Source organism: Mustela putorius, unplaced genomic scaffold (assembly GCF_011764305.1).
Source record: "Mustela putorius furo isolate JIRA1106 unplaced genomic scaffold, ASM1176430v1.1 tig00003854_pilon_pilon_pilon, whole genome shotgun sequence".
In the NCBI taxonomy this organism is placed as follows: Eukaryota; Metazoa; Chordata; class Mammalia; order Carnivora; family Mustelidae; genus Mustela; species Mustela putorius.
In genome coordinates this window covers 7,259,367-7,287,304 of record NW_025422006.1, presented here as the reverse complement: position 1 = coordinate 7,287,304, position 27,938 = coordinate 7,259,367, and the positions used below count along the sequence as shown (strand labels likewise).

Genomic DNA, 27,938 nt, shown 5'->3' with positions numbered 1-27,938 from the left:
TATAATATATCTGTTAGAATAATCATCTGAAGTAGCAACCAATCCTACAATTATTTCAATATCTAGGACTAAAGCAGATTTTGTAGCTATTAGTGAAGGCGGCAGAGGCCAATCACATTTCCTGAAGCTAAATTTATCGTCGTTTTGAAACCTGGACCTTTGACTACGCTCCCGAGCTTTATTAAAACAAGAGACACAAGCCCCTTGTCACTGTTGCTACGAGACAAATGTTTATATCACACATTCCTGGAGAGGAAGGAAAATAACAGGTTCTTACCAAGTAATCATCAGGCTTGATACCAAAAAGTTCTCTGAAATATCGGAACGCTAGTGGAGCATATGTCTTAAACCTGAAGTCTGGGTAATGATGAGCTGGGGTCAGATTGCTCCCTTCACTGTAGTTAAAGAAAAAGAAAAAAAAAAAAGCAAGAGAGAGAGAGAAAGAGCATTAGCAAAGGCAATTTTGACTTCAAATACTAGCTCGATTGGTCCCGGGCCAATTTCCCTGCCAAAAAAACATGCCCCGATTGTGGACTCCTCTGAGCTCATGTCACAGAGGGCAACAGCCATCAGGTAAAATCAGATGCTAATTCAGTAGGGACCATGCCAAGCAGGTGACCCCTACCAATCACAGTGTGTCCTTAGCTTTTTTTTGGGGGGGGCCATGAATATTGGATACACAGTTTAGGAATAAGGGAAATACTTTTAAAAATATGTCACTGACAAAACCGTCCCACTGGAAAGAGATGAATCCTGAATCTGAGCTCTTTCTTACATCCATATTTATAGGAAAAGAGACCTTAAATATTTTAGAGATTTTTAAAACCATATTTCCATTCCCAGATACATCATTATCTCCCCCCGCCTTCTGAGTTCACCTCCGAAAATTCCTGTGCAATATTTATGATATATAAAAGGTATGAAGAAATAAACCAGTGAATTCTCATGAAGCCAAAATGCTGCTTACAAAATAAAATATCTATATAGTTGAATTGCCTCCTGTATTTTTTATTGATCGTAAAACACTCTTTCTCCTTGGAGGGATCTACTAGCCTGAATGTTGAGGTTTATCATTCATTTTATTCTTTTGACTACAACTGTAATACATTTCTTGTGACATCCGACAAGCCGCCTCATCTACCCGTACTAAAAGTTTTCATTGTGAGAAGTAAAAACCTGGCAGTGAGGAACACAGTTTTATAGAGGGGTTCAAGATCTCTTTTCTAAGTGGGGCATCAAGGCTCTAGGCTGCTTTGTCCTGGTCTGATTTTTGTGGATACAAATAACACCGTGCAAATGAAAAGGCTTTCAGCATGCAACAAACACTTGGAATCCACTTCAGGGCAGTCAAATTTTTTATCAGTACCTGGCACATCATTGATAAGTATTTTCTGAGTGAAAGTATGAGTTTTCAAGATAATGCTACAACAGTAAACCTCATTCTTACGTTCAAAAGTCAAGAGGTAGGGTAAACAATCACTGGTCTCCACAGACAATGGAATATGACTCAGCCTCAAAAAGAACGGTATTGGGGCGCCTGGTGGCTCCGTGGGTTAAAGCCTCTGCCTTCCACTCAGGTCATGATCTCAGGGTCCTGGGATTGAGCCCCGCATCGGGCTCTCTGCTCAACAGGGAGCCTGCTTCCTCCTCTTTCTCTGCCTGCCTACCTGTGATCTCTGTCAAATAAATGAATAAAATCTTAAAAAAAAAAACAAAAACAACGGTATTTTGCCATTTGTAACACGAACAGACCTAGAGAAAGTAATGCTAAGTGATGTAAGTCAAAGGCACGTATTGTATGATTTCACTTATATGTGGAATTTAAGAAACAAAATAAAGACAGACAAACTAAGCGACAGGCTCTTTACTATAGAGAACACACAGATGTACCAGGGGAGAGGTGGCGGGGGAGATGGGGACAGCGGTTATGGGGACAAAAAGTACCCTTGGCATCATGAGCATTGAGTGATGTATAGAATTACTGAATCGCTATATGGCACACTTGAAACCAATATAACACTGTATGTTGATTACACCAGAAATTAAAATGAATTAATTTTTTAAAAATCACCATAATAAAAAAATCATGCTTAAGAACTATTTAGGAGATTATCTGTTTGACGTAGCCACTGAAGTCAGATCGTCCTCCTGCAGGGTCACGGACGCCTGCTTCTTCTGGGGACTCCAAGAGCCAGCAGTTGGCTTGTGTTGTCAGGGACCAACCGCAGACAATGTGTCTTATTTTCAGAGGTGAGGCTTGCCCTTTAGGGCACAGGACCCAGGACTGTCTAGGACAGGAGCAGCCCCTCTGTGCCAGCTCGGTGTGTGGAATGGCCCCAGCTCACCGCCTCACCTGAACAGTCCCCATTGCCCTAGGCCAGTTCAGTGAACACTCACAATTCATGTGTGTTCCCCGGGCATTACATGTGAACATTTCCTCATTCTTGAGATTTATAAGGGGACACATAACTCAGGTCCTCTGGGATTGTCAAGAGGAATAGTTCTGGAACTCACGCGACATCAAGTCATTTGAATGTGCGGGCTATGCAGAAATAAGGGGTAAAATCAGAGCCTCAGAGTGGCCTCTGACATCCTTCCCTACCCATGCAAGCTAGCAAAGGCAAGCATGATGCCTTGGGTCCTGAAGGGGTGGGGGGGTGGTTTCGGTGGGCCAAGAGCGTTGCCGACTTCTTATTTCTTCCACTCTCTTCTCCCCTTTCTACCTCACTCAGTCACAGTCTAGTTCCATTAGAGCTCATTGCATTACCGTCAACATCCAGAGAATAAAACCCCAATAGTCTTACTTCCTTGGAGTTTTTCTTTCTCTTTTTATTTAAGAAAAGAGATTTTAAAAAACATTTGTTAATTTGAGAGAGAGAGAGAGAGAGAGAGCATGGCGGGGGAGGTAGAGGCAGAGGGAGGGAGAGAATCTCAAGCAGACTCCCCACTAAGTGCAGAGCCTTACATGGGGCTCAATCGCCTGACCCTGGGGTCATGACCAGAGTCAAAACCAAGAGTCAGACACTTAACCAAATGCACCATCCATGTGCCCTTGGAGTTTTTCTTTTTCTTTCCTTTTTTTTTTTTTTTTTTTAAAGATTTTATTTATTTATCTGAGGGAGAGAGAGAGAGAGAGAGAGAGAACATGATGGGGGAGGGGCAGAGGGAGAAGCAGACTCCTCGCTGGGCAGGGAGCCCGATGCAGGACTCCCTCCTGGGACTCCAGGATCATGACCTGAGCAGAAGGCAGAGGCTTAACTGACTAAACCACCCAGGTGCCCCTGGAGTTTTTCTTTAAACAGCTTATTCTTACGCAGTTGGAGACCCAAGATTCTTTCCCTGAGGAGAGAATATTTATTATTACTTTTATTTGTGGTTATTCTGAGCTTCTTGGGCTGCTCACCTCTCCCTAAAACCACCATCCACTGCAAGTTTCTCCTGGATTCGCAATCTCCCTGACGACTGTGGTTCATGCAGTTGCGCTTTAAAAAGGATAGTGTGGGCTCACCCTGGAGAGCAGATGGCACGTGCCCCGCCCCCCACATACACCCAGAGCACCTCTGGGCTGAGAAAGGGAACATTTACTTCTGTAGGTATCCACTCCGACAGCTGGTGGAAAAATCTGCCAAATCAGTAAAAATGAAAAAAAAAAAATCTAGCTTGTTTTGGGCCACCAAGGGATACAGAGATTGGGTCAACAGTGACAGTCAACTGTGAGGCAGCTTGCCTGTAGGGGACAGCTAACTACTTATATTTGCATACACAGAGAACACGGAAAGGCGGAGGACATTATACTCAACACGGGCATCACACACATAATAACTTCTTCATGGCATCGTTAACATATATTAACTAATAATTATTTGTTGACATTACACCATCTTGAACCGCTGTTTGCACGGATGGAGGGGAACATTCCCGAGCAGTAGGTCCTAAGATAGTACCACTCTTCGTTTGCTTCTTTCCTAGTAGTTTTCATCTTATGAGTTTCACTTCCCTTTGATTAATAGAAGACCAGTTTGCATTCTCTTAAATTAGACTGAATAGCCAGGCAGTGGTGGTGATGCTCTAATCCAGGGAGGTCTGGGTCTAACTCCTGTCTCTGCCACATACAAGCTGTGCTCCCTGAACACCACATGGAGCCTCCGGAAAGGCAATGCCAGCGTGATCAGGAACATGAGCGGCTGTGCGCCCTGCATGTGGGGACCCTGAACACGTCTGGAGGATCGAGGCTGTGTGATGACGGCAAACAACCCAGACCTGAACGCTTCACACGAAGAATGAGTTGACAGGGGAGTTTAAAAAAAAAAAAAAGGCAATCAAAGAAATGACAAAATGGGAAATATCCACAACTAGTCCCGCAGACAAAGGGCTGATCTCCCAATATAATGAGCTCCTATAAACAGCAAACTCAAAGACCAGAAAGTTAATTAAAAAAAAAAGCCAAAGACATGACTACGTACTTCACAGAAATGGAGGTATAAATAAGCAAAACATATACAAAGATGTTCAAACTTTATAACAAAATAATAAAATAATATATATTTGTACATTTACAATATAATAATAAAATATATGCAATATATTTATAATATATAAATATCTATATATTAATATAAATATACAATGTATATGTTTTATATGTAATTTGCAATATTATAATAAATTTATATAATATATAAATTTATATTATATAAATAATATATAATATATAAAATTATAATAAATATATAAATTATAATATATAAAATATATAAATATATATTTATTATATATTATACTATATATCATATTTAACATAATATAAATATATTTATATATATTATATAATATATAAATTCATAATAAAATAATTTTATTTCTATAAATATATATGATTGATGTGTATATATTAAATTTATAATCAAATACTTATATATTTATAATAAAATAAATGAAAATTAAGTGTCACTAAGGCTATAATACATAGGAGAGGGGCAAAATCCAAAATTTCGATAAAGTTAAAAAAAACTGGCACCCTGAAACATTATGGGTGGAGAGTAAGCTGCTATTTTTTTTTTAAATGGGGGCCATTTTCACAACTTCTATCAAAATCGCGAACATATAGAACTGTATGGCCCAGCAAATGCATGCCTGTAATTTTTCCCACATGCACACCAGCATAGGTAGAAAACCACACACATCCATGGTTATTCATTCCAGCCTGGTTCGTAAGGACAGACGGTTGGAAGCCAACTAGCTTCGTCTCTCTCTGAAGACGTAGGTCAGATTGATGCCGTTCAGCCACACCCTGGACTACTACGCAGCTATTTAATTTGAGATTTATTACACAGTGACAGGGAAGAGCTTTAGGATAAATTCAGTGAAAGCAGCAGCAGGCCGAATACTGTGTGTGGCATCCACCATTTATATACAAAAAGAAAAAAAAATGTGGGCGATGCATGGATGTGCCTAAAAAGTCCTTCAGGGACTAGCAGACCCCTAGCCACAGCGATCGCCGGAGTGGGACACTGGGTTAAAAGGCCCGAGGACGAAATGAAAGGGACTTTTCACAGTGCTCCTTTGAAAAGCAGTGTGAGGATAAACCCTTCCCTAAAACAAAGAATCAGGATTCCTAAAGAGAGCGTGGGGTCTGCCTTCACGCAAAGAGCTGAGGGTCGACACGTGGGAAACCCAGCGGCATGAACACGAGTCCAGTGGTCAGGGACGAGTCCCACCTCCCGCTGGCTGTCCTCGCCAGAGCCGGGGGCGGGGGGGTGTCCATATAGAGACCGTGCCCAGCATCTACACTCACTCAGCAAAAATGACCTCTTCACAGTTTAAGATTTATATTATGTTCCTTCAGGGCATTTCGGGGGAAAAAAAAAGTTTTCCCGCCTTGACATAAAATCGAGGTTGTGGAAATTCCAGCTGTGAGGTTTTGAGCTGTGGTTCTAGATGTTCGGATCCCATGAGCTGATCAAATCTCAGCAATAAAAATTTGGAGGCTGATGTGGGATTTCGGACTTTACTCCATGAAGTAAGAACCAAAACAATGAAGCCAAATCAAAGTACTAAACTTGTCAAATTAAAAAAGAAAGGGTTCGTTAACTCCATGGAAGGATGGGAAAACTGTGGATAAAGAGCGGACTTTAGGGCGCCTGGTGGCTTAGTGGGTTGAGCCTCTGCCTTTGGCTCAGGTCACGATCTCAGGGTCCTGGGATCAAGCCCTGCATCAGGCTCTCTGCTCAGCAGAAAGCCTGCTTCCCCCTCTCTCTGCCTTTCTGCCTACTTGTGATCTCTGTCTCTCTCTCTTTCTCTGTGGCAAATAAATAAATAAAAATCTTAAAAAAAAAAAAAAGAGCATACTTTATCTTGTCCTTTTCTCCTTCGTTTCAACCAAAAAAGCAGCTTGATATGGACCAGTCGCAGGCCCAGAAGGGGTGAAACCTCTTCTGAGGACAGTTCCACAATTAAGGCCAAAGCCACTGCTCCTCTTAAATTTAAAACTATGTGTTTCCTAATGATGATGGATGCTTAGAATTACACACTGCAGAAGCTTGCAGGGAGCGTTAGCCACCACCTGGCATTTTCCTCTTAGCAGATAAAAAAGTCCAAGTCCAGGGAGGGGAGGTAATGGCCTAAGCTGGTCAGGAACAAACCAGATCAGATTAGATTCACACCACACAGTGGAAAAGTCCGAAGTGAACAGGTATGCCTCAACTTGAACTTGATGTTCCTAGGCTCGTCTCCCTTTCCAGGATTCGGTTATACATACCAGGGAACCCCTGGCCGCATACCCCAGCTCTTCTCCAGGAGGACTTCCCCCTGCAGGGTCAGGTGGGCAGAGCTGTACTTACAGAAGCTGGATCGGCCACGAGAACGTTCTCATTCTCATTTGTGTGCACTGTGAACACCTTCGCTTTGTGGTTTCACAGCCTGATCACCCAGTGCTACTTTTGGGGGCACCAGGAGGAGAGATCTGGTGTGAAGCAGGAGGGAGAGATTATTTCAGCACCTCTAGGGCACCTAAGGGGTCCAGTCTGGAAGCTAAGAGCCAGAGCTTTGATATTTTTCCGCATTTTCTATTTGGTGAATTCATGACTGCAAACTACAACTGTCAGTAGTGGGTTTGGGGCCCGTTGGCCAAAGGACCGGGGTCCACAACTCCTGGGTGACAGATATGGTCATGGGATTATTGATGGGGAGAGGTCCCGTGGTCTGCCCTCTGTAAGCTGGAGACGCCAGACAGCTGGTCATGTAGTTCCAGCTCAGACTTGAAGGTCTGAGAACCAGGGCAGCCATGGTGTAAGCCCTGGTCCGAGCCGAAGGCCCCAGAGCCAGGAGAGCTGAAGTCTGAGGGCAGGAGAAGAGGCCTGCCCCACCCAGGAGGGGAGCGAACTTGCCCTTCCTCTACCTTTGGGTTCCACACAGGCCCTCAACAGACTGGTGAGGTGATCATGGGTCCTTTCCTGATCCAAACACAAATTTCCTCTGGAGAAGTCATCACACACACCCTCAGAAATAATGTTTTCCCAGCCACGAGGTGTCCCCTCGTCCAGCCAAGCCGAAGCATGAAATCCGTCATCTCAGCGAGCATGAGCGCCAGCAGCGGGCCGAGTGACGGGCACGGATGGAACTGGAGAGACGAGCGGGGCTGGCGCAGCAGTCCGCTTGGACACGGGCCTCCAGGGTCCAGGAACCAGTAAATGCTGGCACCGACTCTTCCAACCGGACCTTTGTGAGTCAGGGTCCGGAGAAGCCGACTTTGGTGTCGTTCATTTCCTCTGCCGATTCAGCCAAGGGGAGTCCCTTAGGACTCTGGATATAACCAGTGAAACAGCAATCGGTCCCTTCTCTCATGAACTGGACAGTGCTCTTCAGTGCGAGAACAAAGCAAAACAAAGCCAAGGCCAGAGTCCTTGCTGGTGTCCCCCTCCCGCGAGCACTTCCCGCAGAGAGAGGCCTGTGCTGCCTCGTGCGAGGCCACACGGTCTTTTGTGGCCAGCGAGCTGACGACAGCCCAGTCCTTAAAAATCAGTAGCTGAACCATGAGAGACTATGGACTCTGCAAAACAATCTGAGGGTTTCGAAGGGGTGGGAGGTTGGGGGAACCAGGTGGTGGGTATTGGAGAGGGCATGGATTGCATGGAGCACTGGTGTGGTGCAAAAACAATGAATACTGTTACGCTGAAAATAAATTAAAAAAACAAAAACAAAAACAGTAGCTGAGAGCAGCTTCAAGTTCAAAGCCAAATAATGCATGGGGGGGGGGGCTCTCATTTCCAGGAACACGTGATATCACTGGCTATTTAAATGCTAAAGCTCCCGACCAGTGGGTCCCGTCCAAGGAAACTGGTTTGCAAAACGATTTCAATGAAGTTAAAATGTTACGTAATATTCAGTACCTGCAAGAAACCTTTTATTTTGAACAAAAGGAGGGGTACGTACCTCCTGTTAAGAGGAAATCCTTTTTCTCCCTATCCCCACTACATAAATGCTGAACAAATATTTGAAGAGTTTGACCCGAAGGGACATCACACTCTTTGGCTTATCCAGGAAAGGCCACGTTCCCTCTTTAAAGCGGGGAGGACTCCTCTGGGGGCCTGGTGTGTCGTCCACGTGTCCGTAGGATGTGGTACAGAATGCGTGTCCCAGCTGGGGTTGCAGTCTTTTTAGAGGCCCTGGTGCAACCATTCAGACCTCCAGGTTATGGTGGGAAAGGGGTCACAGACAATATGTAAACGAGTGGACAGGGCTGGGTTCCGATGAAACTTTATTAGCAAAAAGGGGCAGGAAGGCAGGTTTGTCCCGTGGGCTGTAGTACGCTGACCCACGGGGTAACGGATGGGTTCTTGGATGAGTTTATGTCAACATTACTTGAATCGCAGGGACACTTGGCTCATCTATCAAAACTGTACCATCCAGCCCTGAAATCCGATGATGTTCCTGCGAACTGCTGACCAATATGTTTGTTTGCCATCTAGAAAACTGTCTCACCCTCACAGAAGCCCTGGCTAACTCTCCAACCAGTGAGCCTATCATACCTCCGGCCATTCACATAAATCCCCAAGAGTCAGACATCAAACCTACGGGCCATCTGCACTCTGTGACGGTCCCGACAGCAAACTGAACTCCATTTTGTAAGCGAAGAGATTAGGATGCGGGACACATGCTTCAGGGAGATGATTATTCTCGAATATGGAAAGGTATATAACCTTCTACTGCCTGCTTCCAAGCCACATTTTCCCACACAGGGAAGGCTGTGGTGGGGCCTCCTGGAGGGGCCAGAGGGAAGAACTCATGCTCCTTGTCAAGGGGCTGGAGAGACAGCTTTAGGCTGGTAATTCTGAGGCAAAAGCTGGATCCTTTTTCGGATTCAAAACAGCAGAAATCCTGCAACTGTGCTTTATTTACTGCCACAGTGTGAGGAAAACCCCAAACTCAGGAGCCAGCCATCTCCGAATCCGGATCCTGCCTTCGCCATTCATCGGCTGCACAGCCTTGGGTCAAGGTATTTACGGTCGGAGGGCCGTACCTACTTCCTACGTAAAGCGTTTTTTTTTTTTTTTCTTTTGGTAAATGTGAAAAAAAAAACCCAATAATTTAATACTATATGTTACATAAATATTATATCAAAACTATGGGTGGTTCATAGCTGGCCCTCATAAATTTTGCCTTTTTCCACCCCAGGCTCATGTTCACAAGGCAGAACATCACAGAACATCCTCTTGCTTCCTCATCTCATCTACACATGGAAATGGATCCACAACTTTGAGTTTCTGGAGTCTGGAGTCAAAAGATGAAGATCCGGTGACCACCCTCCTACTCATCTACTTTGATTCTGGAAGATCACGGAACCAGATCGTTGAAAGGGATTTTTTTTTTAAGATTTTATTTATGTATTTGACAGGCAGAGATCACAAGTAGGCAGAGAGGCAGAGAGAGAGAGAGAGGAGGAAGTAGGCTCCCTGCAGAGCAGAGAGGCCCATGCAGGACTCGATCCCAGGACCCTGAGACCAAGATACGAGCTGAAGGCAGCGGCTTAACCCAATGAGCCACCCAGGCGCCCAAGGGATTTTATATCATCCCTCGAATCTCAAGTCCAGATCTTCTCCATCTACAAAGCGAAATCATCTGGAGGACAAATGCATAATGTCTAAAAATAACGCCAAGCCCCCCTTTAAAATAACTAAATAACTAACTAAATAAATATCACCGTTTGCTCTGTTGCTAAGGGAAACAGATCCTGCAGCTTCATGAGTAGTGAATTAGAACATCTCACGGCGCCCTAAGCAATTAGTTTCCTCTATGACCCAGATAGATTCCTTGCATTTCAGAGTCATCAGACACTTCAGAACGCTCAGCTGCTCTTAACCGGGGACAGTCCTGCCCAGCACCCTCCCCCGCACCAACTCTTGTCTCCAGGCAGGTGGAGAGAACTATGGGCAGGCAGGGAGGGAACTTTTTCTGGCAACTTTATTGAGGCATCACAGAGATACGATAAAGTACAGTCTGTTAATTTTCACAGGCATCTATATCCATGAAGCCATAGCCAGGGTCAAGGGATTGGATTTGCTCATCACTTTGTGGGGCATTTTGATTGCGAGAGTAACAAGGAGCTATGGCTGGCACGGCCGGGGGGCATGGGAAGGATCCTGAAATGATATACTTCAAATGTGACAGTGGGTTCTTCTAAAGAGGGTCAACCAGCTGTGACGTGGTCGCCAGGCAAGGTTTGGTGCTGCTATCCTGGCACAGAGAGTGAAGGTCAAAGACACAAATCCTGGGGGCGCCTGGATGGCCCTGTCAGTTAAGCACCTGCCTTCAGCTTGCATCATGATCTTGGGGTCCTGGGATCAAGCCCCATGTTGGGCTCCCTGCTCTGTGGGAAGTCTGCTTCTCTCTCTCCCTTGGCCCCTCCCCTGCTTGTGCGCTCCTTCAAATAAATAAATAAAATCTTTAAAAAAAAAAAAAAGACATAAATTCTAGGTATGGACAATGTTGGCTTTCCTACTCCTGGAGAAAAAGGTGAAAAACAACCTCATCTGTCTTCATCAGAAAATGCAGTATGCTTATAATAAATCATCCACGAATAAAAGAATTCATGGCCCCGAGAAAGTGCCTTCCATGCCTCTGAGGACCTATGTATGTGTTCCTTATCGGAAAGTATCTCCTAGAGTGTCCTCTATCATTTAGTTACTAAATAGATAGGATTTTGAAATTTTAGGTATTAGTTTAAAAATCATTTGGAGTTTTACTAGTTGCAAAAATCACGTAGTAACTCCAAGAACGAAATCTGGGAGCTACTGGAAAGGTTATCACTGTAACACGGGAAGTACCATGTTAGCTCAGTGGTTCTCAGTTCTGCGCGTAGAACCTTCTGGAAGGATTTTCTCGGTCCCACCCCCAAAGTTCCTGATTCAGCTGATCTGGGGTGGAGCCCAATAATACGCATTTCTAACAAGTTCAGGTGAGCCTAAGCTGCAGGTCTGGGGACCACCTGCTCGAGCCATGTTTTCCCCAGGGCCCTTCCACAGTTGCCTCTGTGGATCGGACACCACGGGGGATGGAGCACTTTCCCTTCTTCTCCACCCATCTGCAGCTGTAACTGCTCTCTGCACCCTGAGCTCACTGCCAGCCCCCCTCCCACAAAAGACCTCCGTTTCTCTTGTTCTTCGTAGCCAATGTAAAAAACCTCTGGTTGAAATGTCTAGGTAGAGGCCGGAACAGATCACAAGCACTTTTATAGCAATTATTAACCACAGATCATACCAAAAGATTCAGATAAACTCATGACATTCTGACTTTCTAGAGAAAAAATGTAGTTAATGCATACTTTCTGGGAATGCTAAACAGACTGTTATAAACAAACACACAGGGGCGCCTGGGTGGCTCAGGCGGTGAAGCATCTGCCTTTGGCTCAGGTCATGATCCCAGGGTCCTGGGTTCAAGTCCTGTGTTGGGCTCCATGCTCGGGAGTCTGCTTCTCCCTCTGCTGCTGCCCCTCCCCCTGTGCGTGCTCTCTCTCTCTCTCCCGCTCAAATAAATCAATACAATCTTGTAAAAAAATAATAAAAAATAGTAAAAACCACTCAGGACAATTTCCAAATCCAGAAAGATCAACAGTGTCGTGAGCAAACAGGCCTCTATTTCAGGCCTTGGGTTGTCCATCTTCTGTCTGGAAATTAGTTCCGGGGGCTGCTAAGGACCCAAGGGAAATGAACTTCAAAAGTTCTGATAGTTCTGTATTTCATCCCACAGCATTTAAACCAAAACTAGGCTGTTTCAGTTCATGACCTACTGGTTTGATTTCCAGACAGCTGACACCTGGAGATACACACAAGTATCATTTCCCTGAAGACTTTTAAAAATATAACATAATGTAGACCCCGAGGGCCCGAGGGTCGCCCCAGCCATTCTCACCCAAGCCCAGTAATAAGTGATAACGAAAGCAGACTTATTTGAGAGAGAAATACTTAAAGTATAAACGTGCCTTACAAGTCAAACCTCCTTGCTCCAAAGACAAAATAAATGCCTTAAGCCCCCAAATCAAGTATCTGCATTTTTACTGGCTAGACCGTTCTCTTTGAAAAATCCCGTCAGCAGCGGTGACCTTTCCAATTCAATCATGATTACCTGTCTTCCTCTACTGAGCTGGTGCCAGGCTTTAAAACTTTATTTTGGTAAAGGCTACGCAACATAGGGCTACCATTTAAGCCGTGGGTAAGCGTACAGCTCTGTGGGATGCGGGCATTCACGCCGCGTTCAGCCACCACTACCATCTGCCTCACATTTATTTACTGTGTTGATCTCCCCACCCCCAAACACAATAAAACTGGAGGCAACACGCGTGGTTAACTGGGTGTTTTCCAAATATGGTGTCAAAATGGCAGAAGTCTCCAAAGTTCTCCGGAGGGAAACTAAGTCAAAGTCATCACAAGGGAAGAGCTAATGACTGAGCTCAGATATGAGGCCCAACTGTGGGCCCCCAGCCCGTCTTTGAAACTGGGGGGAGCATCCACCTGGCACCAGCTGCTGCTTCCACGACGCCCTCTTTGTCTGAACCCATGCAGACGCTGCTCCGTGAGCACCACACTCTTTCCTGCCGAATCTCAAAGTCTGTCTTCACACCATTTTCCAGGCATTACCGTGACTAATTACAAGTGGCCCATAGGACAGAACCTACCGCCCAGCTCCACGTAAAAAAAAAAAAAAATGCAAGCCACCTGAGGCCAAAGAAAGTAGCCACGACTGGCACTGCTTCTGGGTCCACTAAAGGTCCAGCGTGGACACATATGCATGTGAAGGTATGAAAGCCTTCAACCAGGAGATGCCGCTCGGCAGGCTCTTTAGCAAATGGAAATGTTCTTACCTGGGCAGGAAGACGCTTTCCACTACGTAAAAGTCTTGCATGAGGACATCTCTATCGGGCTTGGAAGTGAGATTCCCCACTGTGTATCCTATTCCCAGCTGAATAGCACCTTTGATAGCAGATGATGCAGTCTGCAAAGAAAACAAAGGTCAGGGTTAACCTCCACGGTCGAGGTCTCATTCAGGGTCACAAGCAGCAATACCAGGAGAGTGAGGTCAGATGTTCTTTCTTGTCCCTAAGCAACGTGGAAGCTGGGTTTGGAAAGATAGGATGCTTCTTTTGATGCTTAGCCTAATTAACTGCAAACATTAAGGACCCTTTTTTTTTTTTTTTAAGATTTTAGTTATTTATTTGACAGAGATCACAAGTAGGCAGAGAGGCAGGCAGAGAGAGGAGGGAAGCAGGCTCCCTGCTGAGCAGAGAACCCAATGCGGGGCTCGATCCCAGGACCCAGAGATCATGACCCGAGCTGAAGGCAGAGGCCCAACCCACTGAGCCACCCAGGCGCCCCAAGAACCCTTCTTGATACCAAATTATTTTTATGGTAATGTTTCCTACAGATATTTCTAAGGTCAGATTACAGTCCTAAATCCCCACCTCCCTTTTAGTAAGTACTTAGACATTTGTTAGGGCACTTTCAATCCATAGCATTATAATTTCTGCCAAAATAGATATGCTACAGTCACATTTTTTAAAAAAAAATCTGAAGTTCTATAACACACCGCTGAGTCAGGAAGAGTATTGTATCTTTATAACAAATGAGAGAACAAAGAGTAGTCTGAGTCTGTGAATGGCTTACTGGTGTTGTCACAGATCCATCAGCAAAACTTCTACACTGATCCGTGATCAAACATGGAGCACTGGAATGCCAGTATTTCCAATGTACCACTTTCCCAGCATCATTCCATAATTAAATTCACATAATATTAAATTGGGGAATACTGTGTGTACCTATATGTGCATATATACATATACGTACGTTTGTGTGTGCGCACAGTTTTAACCAACATAATAGGAGAAATAGCAGAATGACTCCATTTAGGCAAATGAGAAGGCATTCTTCAGCATGATTGTGAAAGTGTGGCCATTTCAGGCAAAGTCAACAAATGATGACTGAGGACCCAGCCCGGGGCTAGAGGTGGTTTGTTTGGGGTTCAGCTTTGGGTGACCGAGGATGACAGTGCTGTAGGAGAGGTCACCAATCTGGGAGGTGGGTGGAAAGGTTGTACAACATTAGCTTGGTTCTGCATCTCCTCTATGATCATGGAACAGTATCCCAACTGGTTGAGAAGGTCTGAGAGCCTCATGCATAGAGACAATTTTGAAGCCTTTAAGAATGGATTATCTCCATAATCAAGGAAATGTGGGGAGCAAGGATCAAACTCGAGGCCAACATCCATCAGTACTGACCAGCCTCTTGCACTACACAACTGGAAACAACCCTCTCCCCAAGGAGTCATCACTTGGCGGCTTGCTCACCTCACTGCGATCACATCGCCCCTCCTCTGAGGATAACTCCCCACCCTCAACCCAACAGGAGGAAGAAAAATGGCTTGTTTTTCCTTTCCCACATGCTCTTTACTTAAGATCCCAGGGCAGCAGGATGGCAAAAGACTTAGAACTCAAGCCTCTAGTGCAACTAGTGCTTCAAAAACAAAAAGTTTGCTATTTTAATTCTCCCTCTTAGCTCTGCAATGCCTCCAATTGGCATTGGTGACCTTTTGTACCAAGAGCTCTGACTTCTGAAGGCTGAAATGGATTTTCTTCATTTTAACCTCACATAAAAATTCAAAACGCCTTCCTTCCTCTAGCCATCACTCAGAGAAGTATGGCACAAGATACGACATCAGCCCTTTCCAGAGGACCCAACCCTCTGAAGTGTTCTGTTCCAGACCTATCAACAGAGTCATGTGCTTTCAAAGTGCTTGGTCCCTGCCATCGCCCACCCCCCTCGACTGTTCTCTGGAACTATCTGTATTTTTTTTAAATTTAAATTTGTTTTTTCAGTGTTCCAAGATTCATTATTTACACACCACACCCAGGGCTCCATGCAATACATGGAGTACACCACCATGCAATACATGGCTCCATGCAATTCACCACCAGGATCACCTAGTCCCCACCTCCCTCCTCTCCAAAACCCTCACTTTGTTTCTCAGAGTCCAAGAATACTTCATCTAGCAAGGCTGACATTCAAAATGGAAGGAGAGATAAAGAGCTTCCAAGACCAGATAGGTTTAAAAGAGTATGTCACCACCAAGCTGGCACTACAAGAATATTAAGGGGAGCTCTATAAAAGAAGAAAGAACCCAAGAATGACATAGAACAGAAATTTACAGAGACAATCTATAGAAACAAGGACTTCACAGGCAACATGATGTCAATAAAAATGTATCTTTCAATAATCACTCTCAATGTGAATGGCCTAAATGCTCCCATAAAATGGCACAGGGTTGCAGATTGGACAAAATGACAGGACCCGTCCATATGCTGTCTACAAGAGACACATTTGGAACCTAAAGATACATCCAGACTGAAAGCGAAGGGATGGAGAAGCATCCTTCATGCCACAGGCCTCAAAAAAAAAGCTGGGGTAGCAATTCTCATATTAGATAAACTAGATTTTAAACTAAAGACTGTAGTCAGAGATACAGAAGGACACTACATCATTCTTAAAGGGTCTATCCACCAAGAAGATCTAACAATTGTAAATATTTATGTCCCCATATGGGAGCAGCCAATACATAAGCCAAATATCAATCAAAATAAAGTCATATTGATATGAATACATTAATTATAGGGGATCTTAACATGCCACTCTCAGTAACAGACAGATCATCTAAGCAGAAAATCAATAAAGAAACAAGAGCATTGAATGACACATTGGTCCAGAGGGATCCCACTGATAAATACAGAACATTCTACCCTAAAACAACAGAATACTCATTCTTCTCAAGCGTACATGGAACTTTCTCCAGAATAGACCATATCCTGGGTCACAAGTCAGGGCTCAAACGATACCAAAAGATTGAGATTATTCCCTGCATATTCTCAGATCACAATGCTTTGAAACTGGAGCTCAACCACAAGAAAAAGTTTGGAAGGAATTCAAATACTTGGAAGCTATGACCACCTAGCTGTTTGGATCAACCAGGAAATCAAAGAAGAACTTAAACAATTCATAGAGACCAATGAGAATGAAGACACATCAGTCTAAAACCTATGTGATATGGCAAAGACAGTCCTAAGGGGGAATTACATAGCCATCCAAGTCTCACTAAAAAAAAAAAAATTTAAAAATCCCAAATACATCAGCTCTTTATAACATAAAGAACTGCAAAAATCAACAACAAATTAAGCCAACCCCATGCACAAGAAGGTAAATAATCAAGATTAGAGCAGAGACTGATGGGATAGAAACTAGAGATACAGTAGAACACATCAACAAAACTAGAAGCTGGTTCTTGGACGGAATCAGTAAGATCGATAAACCATTGGCCAAACTAATCCAAAAGAAAAGAGAGAGAACCCAAATTAATAAAATTATGAATGAAAGGGGAGAAATCACGACTAACACCAAGGAAATAGAAACAATCATCAGAAATTATTACCAACAGTTACATGCCAATAAGTAACCTAGAAGAAATGGATGCATTCCTGGAAACTTCCAAGACGGAAACAGGAAGGAACTGACAACCTGAATAGACCATTATCTAGCAATGAATTGAAGGAGTGATCAAATACCTCCTAAAAAACAAGAGCCCAGGACCTGACGGATTCCCTGGGGAATTCTACCAAACTTTCAAAGAAGAAATAATACCTATTCTCTTGAAACCATTTCAAAAACATAAACAGAAGGGAAACTTCCAGTCTCTTTCTATGAAGCCACCCTGATCCCCAAACCAGGCAAATACCCCATCAAAAAGGAGAATTTCAGACCAAATGATGAACACGGATGCCAAGATTCTCAACAAGATCCTAGCTAATAGGCTCCAACAGCACATTAAAAAGATTATCCACCAAGATCAGGTAGGATTTATCCCTATGTTTCTACTTAACTCAGTCATCTAGCCCTCCCTGGGCTAGAACACCTGTCCTACAGATGGAGTACCCAATTCTCTGTCCGTTACCCTCCTCCCCGACCCCCAACAAGAGAAGGTGGCCAAAGCAGCAGGAGTCTACATCTGGTATTTTCGAACTTGAGAAAACATGAGAATCTCTGGGATACTTGTTACAACAGACGGAAGGCAAAACCACAGAAACCAAAAAGAGCCCCAGTTGCCAGGGGTTGGGGGAAGGGTTGCCAGGGGTTGGGGAAAGAAACAGAGAGCACAGAGGGTTTTCAGGACAGGGAAAATACTCTGTATGACACTGTAACAATGGCTACATGTCATTATATATGGGTCTAGCCCCACAGAACACCCAGCATCAGAAGTGAACCATAAAGGAAACCATGGACTTTGGGTAACTACGATGCGTCAATGCAAGTTCATCAACCATAGCAAATGCCCCACTGTGGTGGGGGATGGTGACAATGGGGAGGCTATGCATGTTGGGGGTGGTCAGGGAGCACAAAGAAAACCTCTGTACCTTCTCAATGTTTCTGTTCACCTACAACTACTCTAAAACAAATGGTCTTGAAAAAAAAAAAAGTCAGTGGGCATTGCAAACCAAATTCAAAACCTAGAACAGACGGATGGGTTACATTTCCAGGCTCTTCTGATTCTAGAGATCTGGGGTGAAGCTCAAGAATTTGCCCTTGCTCTAAGGAGCACTGGAAAACTCTTCCTCTTATGGCATAAGATTAAATTTTGAGTTACTGAAGGAATAAGATTTTGGAAAGGGCCCCGTTGATGTCCGTTTATGTTGAATCCCAAAACAGACTTGTGATCCTATTGCCTTCCCTTCGGACTCCTTAAAATTCAAGAGCTCAGATGGGAGAAACTACAAGTTGTAAAATAAGCTAATATTTTTTGGATCAACTCTTTGTGCCACACACTAGATAGACGACCATCACATTCACAAGCTACAGTACCCACGGCATGTACTTACAGTGTATTCAACTGAGTGGCAGACACTGTTCTAAGTGCTTTTGGTTACTTGAACTCTTTTATTCTCACAAGGACCCTATAAGCAGGTATTATAACCATCTCTATTTTACTGACTCAGGAAGGTTTAGTAACCTATAGTAGGTCACACAGCTAGAGAAGATGTGGGATTAGGACTCACACCTGGAAGCCACTAACTACACCGTGGCCTAAGACATCAAAATCTCTGAACTCCTATAATCCTTTCAAGGACCCAGAGAAGTACCAACAATCACATCCATCTTCCAGGTGGGGATTTAGGGCACAACAAGGTTAAGTGACTCGCCCCAGTCACATTGCTAGCGGGTGGTGTATCCTCGCTAGGAAGCCCATGTGGCTTCCGCAACTGCTTTTTTTTTTTTTTTTTTTTCCCCAAATGAGCCTAGAATCCAAGTCAGAAGTTCCCTTTCAAGTCTAGCTGTCTGACCTCAGCAAAGGAAGTAGCTCGGTGGGAGCCATTCCTTTTGATAGAATAGGGATAAAACAAGTTTATTTTGCTTCTAGTCCTACACAGCCAAGAGGAAGCCGAGGCAAAGCTGTAAACTGCTTGGTAAACCAGTATAAAGGCTGGTTAATGTCACTTGTTAATGAGGTGCTCCCAGGGGACATGAGGCATGGTGACAGGCGGTGTTGGCGTGTTTTCTGACACAGCCACGCTTGGGCAAGTTATGAAACAAAAATGCTAGCTGGAGTGTCTCTGGTTAGCGGATGAATAAAGTGCAATGCTGAGGAAGGACCTTCTGTGTACAGTGCTGGCAGGAGCTCTTTCCCTGCCCAGTCTGAGCCACAGCCCTTCTTCCTTCTGTGGGGACAGCCACCAAGAGACCAGTGAACTAGTAACAGGTGGACGGCTTCACAGACACCCAGCCTCTCCTGTCTTCTCAGTAAGACTTTGCGCACGTTCTAAAAGCACTGGGACGTGACCGTCTTTCCCTTCCAGCTCCAACGGGGACCTCTGACTCCTTCAAAACATACAGTTCTAGATTTCAGAACACAGTGAAACAGGCTATTTTTATTCCAGGACTTTGCATGGGCTAAATGGCAGCAACACGTTGCCTGGAAACTAGGAAAACCTCTCAGAAAGAACCAGAGAACATCACAAAAAAGCAAACCGCCGACACCTAGTTTCATAGCCCCTCTTTCCTAACCCAAACCAGAGCACGGATAAGGGTAATACAAAGAGGAAAAATGAACGTGAGCTGGCGTTTGTGTAATAGGTTCTATTTTCCAACGCACTATCTCTTAATCATCGTGTTTGATCCTCACAGGCAGGATCAAATTGTTATGCCATCAAATATTGTTAGGCAGGTAGGGAGGGTTTATTTATAAAGCCCATTTTTTAAAAAAGATTTTATTTATTTGACAGACAGAGATCACAAGCAGGCAGAGAGACGGGCAGAGAGACGGGCAGAGAGGGGGAAGCAGCTTCCTGCTGAGCAGAAAGCCCGATGTGGGGCTCGATCCCAGGACCCTGGGATCATGACCTGAGCTGAAGGCAGAGGCTTTAACCCACTGAGCCCCCCAGGTGCCCCTAAAGCCCATTTTATATGGGGGCACCTGGCGGCTCAGTGGGCTAAGCATCCGACTCTTGGTTTTGGCTCATTTCACAATCTCAGGGTCCTGAGATCAAGTCCCATGTCGGGCTCCGCACTAGGATGGGAATCTGCTTGTCCCTCTCTCTCTGCTCCTCCCCCACACCTGTCCTGTCGCTCTCTGGAATAAATAAATAAAATCATTAAGAAAAATAAAGCTCGTTTCACAGATGAAGACACGGCAGTTCGGGGAGATTCACTGCACCTAAACGTCTCGGCAGGTGTGTGGAAGAGCCAGGAATGACCCTGTGTCCTCCGAGGCCCCTGGGTCAGCACTCCCCGCACATGGCTGCGTGTGCCTGAGTTTCTCCGCTGGAGACGGATCTGACCGAAGCTGGAAGTGCAGGCACCAGGAGCGCATCACGATGACAGGAACAGCACAAGTGAACATCTACGGAAAACTACAGTCAGGGGAGTAGCGATTGCGACAACAGTAAGATTTAAAGGAAATGACACTGGCTACAGGATATAGCTTTCTTCAGCACATTGTCTAAGAAACCTGATCACTTAATGGGCCACCTGATGTCACCGGCTTGAAGAGGAAGTATGAAAACATTTCATGTCCGCAGCATTTTTCCCTCCAAGGCATTCTGATGAACTAATTATGGGATTAGAGCCAACAGAGATGAGGCCACAGTGATTTTTATCCGAAGGACAGATCTCATGGTGTCACCACCTTGCCTGAAATCCTTAATGGGGTTCCTGGTGTCCTCACTGCAGGGTTGAGTCCAAATCCTTTAGCTTGACCCGGAAGCAGTCTGATAGCATATTCCCTCCTGACCTCCACGGACCTCCTGCATCCTGATATAAAAAGAGATTCCCACCCCCACCCCCACCCCCAACACTGACACACACACACACACACTCTCTCTCTCTCTCTCTCTCCTCTGACCAAGCTGACCTTCCAGGTCTGTGAACCCCTAACAAACACATAAGACATTTTCTACTTGTGTGCATTTTTCCCAAGGAAGGGGTCCAACACACTCTCTTTTTTTCAGAATGTCTGTTTTTCCAAAACCACACACAGATCTAGAGTCTAATTCTGAATTAGAGATGTTCACCGACAAGGTGCCTTACATTAAGCCATAAACACCCCGTTCCATAACACCCCTTCATCGTGAGAAGAGGCAATTCCTGTCCAACAATTCTTGTCCCCGACCCTAAGTCCAGGGTACCACCCCGCCCCCACCCCAGTGCTGTCTCTGAACCTATACTCAACGACAGAGGCCTAAGACTCTTCTTTGTGCCGGTGATATAACTAAGGGAAAAGAAAGACAGATAGCATGACACGGGTCCTGGACTACAGACATGGGGAAGTCTGTAGGTGGGCAACGCAAAGCCTTCTGAGACGCAGTGGGGCCACCTCTCACCTCCAGATCACTCAAACCCTCTCTCCATCCCCTTTCTGTCCGTTTCCTACGGCCATAGCAGCAAAGGGAGTCCAGGGGAGTCTCCCCTCTCCAAAGATCGGTAACTGGATGGTACGCGCCAAGTCCCATTTCCATGTAAGCGACCCACGTACATGGTCTAGGGATCAGGGTGGAGCCGACTGTGAGGGCCCCGTTATTCTGCAGATCATTCTCTGTTACTTCAAGCCTGACTCTGGCATTTTCTCTGCAGATGCCACAGGCAAAGACAGAAGCTCCCTCAGAACTCCATTCAGTCAGATGCTGTTCCTCCACTTGACAAAGGTCTGAGAATTTCCTATCCCCAAGCAACGGGACACGGGCAGAGACCCGAAAGGTGAGAACGTCCAGTCCGCAGGCTGGCTGGGGGCCCCGCGTGGGCCAGGTGCTCTCCTACATGTGGGGGACACATGAGTAGCCTGGCCAGAGTCCTGGCCCTCAAGGGACTGAGACTCCCGTGAGGAGGTCCGGGGAACGGATTCAGGGACTCGAAAGCAGACCATCGGCGTACACCGCAGTGGGCCGCAGGGAAGGTGCCAGAACTAGAGGCTCCAGATCTGGGACCTACAGGCCATGCTAAAGGTTTCTCTGTTTTGATAAGGAAACAGCATCCTAATTTGAAAAGGATCGTTCCAGCTGCCCAGCGGAGGGAAAGGAGTTGGGGGACTATTATCCTGGTTCACGGAGATGAAAAGATAGACAAGATGAATGGGAGAGGTGTTAGGAGGAGTTAGGACTTCTCAGGAGCCAGAAACCAGGGTGAGCAAAGTACTGCCAAGTCGTGGTGTTTCTCTACAAGAGCAGAGAGGACAGAGGTTGCTCGGCTGACGTGAGGAGGCTGAGATGGAACATTTTTCTTGGGGAAGCTCAAGGCTTCCATCCGGGATGCCAACAAGACTCCAGTCAGAGATGTTAAGATACAAGTCCGGAGCTTAGAATAGAGGTTTGGGCTGAAAATTGGAATCTGAGTGTTTCTGGCATATAAAGGTTATTGAAAACCAAGGAGCCAGATGAGTTCTAGAAGGATCCTGAGCCTGGTGAAACATTTAGGGACTAGACAGGAAGCAGAACCTCTGGTGGTGACGTAGGAGTGACCGCAGACGTGGGAAGAAAATCAGGAAAACATGGCGTTAGAGAAACCGAGAAAAGAGAATTTGAAGGAGTGACAAAAATCCCAACCAAGTGGCTGATAGGAATGTTACAACTTGCTGGGACATCAAAAACTGTGGGTTAAAGTCTCTGTTCTTTTGTCTCTCGTATCACTGATTCCTAAGTAAGTCCAAGTCCGGATCTTGAACGCTTGACACAATTAATCGATAAACTCCAGTCAGATTATGTCATCCTCTAAACCATATTTTTAAAAGGTGCTTTTAACTTTGAAAAATAAAATGTTAGCTTAAAAAGGCAAGGTACAAAATACATAGAATGAAATTTGACAATGACTGCATATGCGTCCCCAGAGGAAAACAGGACAGGAAGGAAATATATCGAACAGTATGATTATTTCTGGGTGGTGGAATGCTAGGTGATTTGTACTTTTAAGCCTTATTTTTCTTGAATTTTCTAAGTTTTCTGTTACATGTAGGAAAAGAAATGTCCTTCAATCAAGATACTGTTACTGTGTTTATAAATACATTTAAAGGGATGATTTTAAATATCTACATATATACACACATACATTCATGGTTGGGATCTGCTCATTCTTTAAATCTCATTTTGTTCAGGTCAAGGTCTCACTGCTAGAAACCTATGTAACTGCTACACTCTCATGAAACGTAATCAAAATCAACTTTATTTTTGTCTCCCATTGTCTCTCTAAATTTATTCTGGGGCTAGATCTTCCCCTGACCTAGGAGGAAATTTAGGGCAGGTCTAGGACCCTTCTAGGGACTCCCAGAATCAAAGGTCCTCTGTTTCACAGTGCACCTTCTTCTCCTTTTTTTTTTTGTTTTAAAGATTTTATTTATTTGAAAGAGATCACAAGTAGGCGGAGAGGCAGGCAGAGAGAGAGAGAGAGGAGGAAGCGGGCTCCCCGCTAAGCAGAGAGCCCGATGTGGGGCTCCATCCCAGGACCCCAGGATCATGATCTGAGCTGAAGACAGAGGCCTAAACCCACGAAGCCACCCAGGCTCCCCTCACAGTGCACCTTCTAACCACTGTTCTCTCCGTGCAGTCTCTGTTTACATGGCAGCTAGACACGGTGACTCCCTTCTCCCAGTAGGTGTGGTTTTATAAATGACTTTTGCGGTATTCTGTTACTTTTCCTGTTGGAAACCACTTTTCTGATATAATTTCTGCAGCCTTCTACATTTTTGAGAATAAGAACACTGGAGATATTGACTAAGAATAATCACGTCCTCCCCTGTGCCTACACAGACCTTCCAGGTGGTAAAATGACCTCTTAACAAGGTCATTTTGACATAGTGGGCACTAAGCAACCTTGTCAGATGCCCAAGGCAGATTCATTTTGTATTTAATTTTCTATTATTACTAAGCAGCCTTTTAACAGAATCCTTGTGTATCCATGGGGTGGGAGGAAGGTTTGATTCTCGAAATGTGATGGAAAAGGCAAGGTGTTTCATGTTCCATGGTTTCTTTCAAATGATCTCTACCTTATTTATATGGTTGGCAGTGAAGCATTCTCTTGTTGGAATGGAAAAGCATATTAAGCAAACACTTCTCATCAACAGAAAAATAGTGTACTCTTAAGGTATTCAGCAGTGGTAAATTACAAGCACTTAATTGCCCTTAAAGAGATACGCCACCAACTGCAGATGAAATTTCTGATTTAGCAGAGAATAGCATTATGAATGCTGCCGAAGTAATCCTTCCAAAACATTACAGTGGACACTGAGATATTCATCGTCAGTGTGACCCAGGAGCATGACCTTAACATATATACATACTATGGAAGAAAGTTTCATTTGTTTGTAAATTCGAATAAAAATATTATTGGGGTGCCTGGGTGGCTCAGTTGGTTAAGCAGCCAGCGCCCGATTTCAGCTGAGATGGTGACCTGAGGGTCGTGAGATCGAGCCCCGTGTTAGGCTCCGTGCTCAGCAGGGAAACCGCTTTTTCTCTTCCTCTGCGCCTCCCCTGCTTTTGTGCTCTCTCTAAAATAAATAAATAAACGAATTTTTAAAGATATATTTATTTGATACAAATACAGGTTTTGACTCAAAAGCTAGAAATAAAAAGGGATTCATTTCTCACCTGCCTGGAACCAACAGAAACCAAGTTCCACCCGGTCTTAGAGGATTCTGATTCCTGTGAGGGAGCTGTTGATTTTAAAGGTGAAATGCTACATCGGTGCCCAGCCCTGCTTTGGGGGAAACAACACAGAGCTAATGGAGGGTGACATTAATTGTCTGCAGTACCTATCTGCCCTTCTTACTGAGCAGCTATTCTCAATGAGGGTTGATTTTGTCCTTTACAGGACATCTGTCATTGTCCAGAGACAACTTTGGCGGTTATAACTGGGGAGGGCCACTGACATCTTTTGGACAGAAGCCAGGGATGCTGCTAATATCCTACAATGCACAGCAAAGCCCCATCAACAAAGAATCATCCATCCCCAAACATCAACAGTGCCTGATGTTAAGAAACCCTATGACACATTAATAGACACTTTAGCTGGGTACTTTGCCTGCTTCTCTTGCAGCTAAGTATAGTCACGTGACCAATTTAAGGTCCCTGTGCTATGCGAGGAAATGATGGGTCCAGCTCCCAGGTCATGGGGTTAAGAGGCTGGGGATGTGATGGCTGGAGATGAAGGAGCCCTCCTGGATCCCATCTAGAAGCTGAAGGTTGAGGACGACAGCAAAACAAGACAGAAACCGGGACCCCTGATGACTTCGCAGAGCAAGTCAATCACCCTCTATTGCTACGCGTGTGTGAAACACACTTCGCCATACTGGAAGCTACAGTTACCACAGTTCTTGCTTTGGTCCATCATTGAACTTGCGTTCCCAGTGCCTGTGAACTCAGGAGCAAATATTCTTTACCTGAAAAGTGATACAGACTCCAAAAGGTCTCAAAGTGAAAGAGAAATGTCTACATAGCACTGCTGAATTAAAAAGAAACTGTAACCCATGCCCATTGAGAACAAGTCAAATAACAACTACAGAAAGTAAAACAGGGAGCCTGCGACCCCGAGGCCGAGGGGCCAACCATGGCCAAAAACCTTGCCCAGATCATCGGGATATGGGTGTGCAGGTGGTGGGCACTCTGCCTGGGTCCTGCGAGAGGAGATTACAGAACTACAAGGTGAAGGGTAACTCTGAAGATGGCTTCTTCTACCTGTGGTCAAAGGTGGTCCACGACAGGGAGCACCTGCGGAGGAGCTCAGAAACCAGGTCCAGGATGACAGAAAGAGGAGGAGCACAGAGAAGTCAGCAGATGCCCCAAAATGTGATGGGTCAGCTCCTCCCACCACACCCCACCTGCCACCTCCAATGTATAGCTTGGTAATACATGTCTTTTCTGCATTTTGCTCTTTAGAAAAAAAGAGATTTTGATTGGGATGGCATTGAAAGTATAGATTGCTCTGGGCAGCACAGACATTCAAAATCCTAGAGGAGAACATAAGCAGTAACCCCTTCGACATCAGCCACAGCAACTTCTTTCAAGACTTGTCTCCAAAGGCCAGGGAAACAAAAGCAAAAATGAACTTTTGGGACTTCATCAAGATCTGCACAGCAAAGGAAACAGTCAACAAAACAAAGAGGCAACCCACGGAATGGGAGAAGATATTCGCAAATGACACTACGAAGGGCTGATATCCAAGATCTATAAAGAACTCCTCAAACTCAACACCCAAAAAAACAGATAATCATGTCAAAAAATGGGCAGAAGACATGAAAAGACACTTCTCCAAAGAAGACATACAAATGGCTGACAGACACATGAAAAAATGTCCATCATCATCAGCCATCAGGGAGATTCGAATCAAAACCACATTGAGATACCACCTGACACCAGTTAGAATGGTCAAAATTAACAAGACAGTAAACAACATGTGTTGGAGAGGATGTGGAGAAAGGGGAACCCTCTTACACTGTTGGTGGGAATGTAAGCTGGTGCAGCCTCTTTGGAAAATAGTGTGGAGATTCCTTAAGAAATTAAAAATAGAGCTTCCCTATGACCCTGCAATTGCACTACTGGGTATTTACCCTGAAGATACAGATATAGTGAAAAGAAGGGCCATCACAGTGAGGAAGTGACAAAGCTGGCCCTTACAGGCAAGTCCATGTTCACAACTGTCATAGCCAATGTCATCACTGGACACAGCAATACACAGACGCCAACTCTGCCAGTTGATTTAGCACAGGCCCCGCTTAAATTCTGTGGCTGGTCTAACTACCACAGAATTCACTTGGCTTCGTGGGACTATTCGCAGCCCAAACCAAGCCAACTTCTATTCCTTTGCGTTCTCCAATGACCGGCAAACCATGGGTTTGGAAGGTGTGGAAGTGGGTCAGGGCCAAGCCTCACACCTAGAGAGTCCCCGGCAGATACTTTTAGAGAACCCCGCCAGGTCAGGTGCACAGAAACATGTAGCTTGGCAGTAAGCTGAGAGGCATCCTAGGTGGGGCCAGAGTGGAAGGGTTTCAGTACAATGTCGCCATTTTGGAATCTTTACAAAAGGCATGAGCATTTAGGCTGGTCTACTGGCTTTAGCTACAATAGGTGCAGCACAGGCAACCAAGCCCTCCCCACCAGAGGACCCACCAAAGGACACCCTTCAGTGCTGTCGCTCTCTTAGCCATCCTTGCTGGACTTACATTATTCCCACCTATTTGAGAAGCCACTACCCCTAGCCCTGCCCCTGGCCTCCTGTCCTCCCAAAGCTCTTGCTGTGTAAGAAGACAGATGGACAGACAGACAGGCACGCGCACGCGTGCGCACACACACACACAGCTGTTGTTGCTATTTTAAGGATTGGGGGGAGGGCTACTTACAACTCCTTCAAGGAAGCTAAAGGCTTGTAGGAGAACTCACTGTACTTCCGCAAACCCAGGCCGCAAATAAGATCTTATCTCTCTTTCATGACCTACCCCAAGACCTCGCCAAACGTTCCTCTTCCCTCCACCCGGCGGCCTCTGCAGTTATCGAAAGAAGATTGTATTTAGCTGAGGAGGAGAAATAACCCAGTGCCTGGCTCTGACAGTGTGGGCAGAACCCTTGGTTACTATTCTGCGGTTAATTAATTCCGACGTGCATTCTTTGACGTCGTAACACAGGAAGGCTTGACTGCTACCCATTTGCCCCCGTAAGAAGAAACAAAGCCAGAAATGAAACTTCTTACGGGGGCAGGGATCCCTGCATTTATTTATTTATTTTCCCCATGTGTGTTAAGATTTGTAAGAGTCCCTTCACTTTTTAAAATAGCGAAGTTTTTTAATCTTTGAAAAAAAAATAGATAAAATGTGGGAAATGACTAATGATACAGAAGCAGGCCTAAAAGAAAGAAAACTAGCTTGCTTTCTCCCTTCGAGGG

General features: G+C 45.0%; 1 protein-coding gene across 2 annotated transcripts in view; it reads right to left on the bottom strand.

Annotated features, from left to right (window-relative positions):
- PIP5K1B (phosphatidylinositol-4-phosphate 5-kinase type 1 beta) overlaps positions 1–27,938 on the bottom strand; it is a 157,445-nt gene that overhangs the window by 116,449 nt on the left and 13,058 nt on the right. For both annotated transcript variants that reach the window (XM_045065071.1, XM_004769245.3), the window contains exons 2-3: positions 13,355–13,485; positions 278–395 (exon numbers count right to left, since the gene is read on the bottom strand). In XM_045065071.1, coding sequence (XP_044921006.1) covers positions 278–395; positions 13,355–13,485 — 249 coding nt within the window. The remainder of the gene's footprint in view (positions 1–277; positions 396–13,354; positions 13,486–27,938) is intronic.